The sequence below is a fragment of the Plasmodium inui genome (genome assembly GCF_000524495.1).
Source record: "Plasmodium inui San Antonio 1 unplaced genomic scaffold supercont1.8, whole genome shotgun sequence".
NCBI lineage: Eukaryota > Apicomplexa > Aconoidasida > Haemosporida > Plasmodiidae > Plasmodium > Plasmodium inui.
The window spans coordinates 900803-902986 of NW_008481842.1; the positions used below are offsets into that span (position 1 = coordinate 900803).

A 2184-nucleotide genomic window follows, 5' to 3' on the forward strand; every position below is an offset into this window, starting at 1 on the left:
TGTTTTAAGCGGAACATGAAACATGGGCCGAATGCGTGAATTGATTTTTCCCCATACATACCTTACACATAGATGGTGCATTTTTTATAAATGTTTTACTTAACAGGGTTTATTTATTTCTGCTTCATTTTTTCGTGCATAATGCCGCGGAATGGGTCAAATGCTAGAAGTTTATATGTAGAAGGGGTATAGTTAAATGGCGAAAACGTATAATGCTCATTTGTGCTGCTAGAATTGTTCAGGGAGGGAAGAAAAACGACCTTTAAAATTTTGTTGTATGGGGAAGGCTAAGCAGAAGAGAGGGATGCGGCATATACATTATTTTTTTTGTGATCAATTTTTTTCATAATTTAGACTTTTTTCTCTTTTTTTTTATGGCATGTTTGTTTACACGTCATATATCGTGTGTAAGTAACCTTTCAGCTTATAGCGCACGAACGAAGGCGAAAAGCTTATTTATTTTGCGAAGGCGTGTACGATGGGTCTACATGCGCATACTTTGCGTGTTTATGACAAAGTCGAGAGTTACATGTAAATATATACGAGGTTGTACATCGAAATTATAACCGAATACTGTTTGTACATCATTTTTTTAAAACATTTTATCGTAACTATTTCAGTGTTGCAACAAAAAAAAAAAAAGTTTATGCCTTTTAAAAAAGCATAATTTTTTTCTCTTTTTTTTTTGAATAAATTATGTCATATCCATTTGGTATGCATATACGTATATGCACAAAATGGGTTACTTCTTTATCTGAGTTCACATAGTGCAATGGAGAAATGACTTATTCAGATAGACTCCGTGAAGTAGTAGCCCCTTCATCCCGCATGTTTACGCTAAAATCTGACTCTCCTTTTGTTGTTACAATTTCTGATTGTGTTCTACACATGAATTAAGTAAACCGTCACAAAACAGTGAAAGGTATCCTACAGCGCGTTATAAATAAAAATAAACAGAAGGGGATGAATAAGATATGAGGAAAACTCGCTTTACTGGGGGAAGACCACAAATCTGCAGAAACGTGCGGAGAGGTCAGAAGGAAGGATACACATTTTATTTTCGTGTATGTGCCTTAATGTTTGTTCTACACGCATGTGGATTGTTTCGTTCTTTGAAGAATTTCGCTGAATATGCCTATATGTAGGTATGTGGACATATGCACAGGAGTTTGCGTTTTTCTTTTTAGTCATTACGGTGTTGATGCTTTCCTTAAAGAAGAAATCTGACTGTTTGTCGAAGAAGAGCCTAGTAGAAACACTATTACGAGATGGTAAAGGAAGGGGAAAAAATGTTTTTTAAAAAAAGTGATGCATATTATTGAGTCTTAATTGGGTAACACAGCATTTGTATGTGCTGTGCACTATCGCAGGAAATCAGAAAGGTGTTACTGCATGGTGAACGGATATGGACATTTCTTTTCTTATGTCTTTTCTTATTTACTTTATCCCTTGTTCTTTGCTTTCGTTAAGAAGAATCTCAACAACAATTTTATATTTGTTTGAGGTTAAGCCTGTTGAGTTAGTGCGCAGGTGATGAAGCATCATTTACTGAAAGGCGGGTTGGAGGGGGGACTTCTGTGTATTGCCTAGTTTTTCATTTGTTTTGCTTTGCTCTGCTTTTTTTTCTTTTACTTTTTAAATGGTCCCTTATGAGATTAGAAAGGTTTTCAGTTATTTCCTGCTTACTGTCGCAGTTGAAGACGCTGCCCTTCAGATTTTTGTTAACGAATGTCTTTAAAGAATTGATAATGTCGCGCTTCAATCTGGGGAAAATGCACGCACACATTTTTGCAAAAGAAATTGGCGTTTAATTGTGCAAGTATATATACATATATATATGTATTTTTTCTTACCGCGCCTTAGCGCGGGTGTGTGCATTCTCTACTTATACTAAATTGGATGCTTTTTTCTTCTTTCCTACATGATTTTTTCCATTTTACTAATCTGTTGGATTGACCCTTTTCTTATCTTTTTCTCCTGTGTCTAAATTCTTAAATATCACTTGTAGGATTTGCAAGAATTGGCGAAGCTGGGAGGGGAACACAAGTGCATATGCGCACGTATTGCCTCTCTCACGGTAGCTTTATTTTTATCGATTGTTTCTGTGTACCGGTTAGCAGGGCTGTCCCCAATGCAAAATTTGTTTGTTGTGTGAAGAAGGATACTACCTCCTCACGATGCCGC

General features: G+C 36.1%; 1 protein-coding gene across 1 annotated transcript; it reads right to left on the reverse strand.

Moving 5' to 3' along the window:
- Nucleotides 1-1437: 1437 nt before the first annotated feature.
- C922_02463 (hypothetical protein) lies at nt 1438-1786 on the reverse strand (the record flags this gene model as incomplete). Its single annotated transcript, XM_008818062.1, has 2 exons — nt 1438-1511; nt 1633-1786. The coding sequence occupies 2 exons, from the start codon at nt 1784-1786 to the stop codon at nt 1438-1440; spliced, it is 228 nt and encodes a 75-aa protein (XP_008816284.1).
- Nucleotides 1787-2184: the final 398 nt, after the last annotated feature.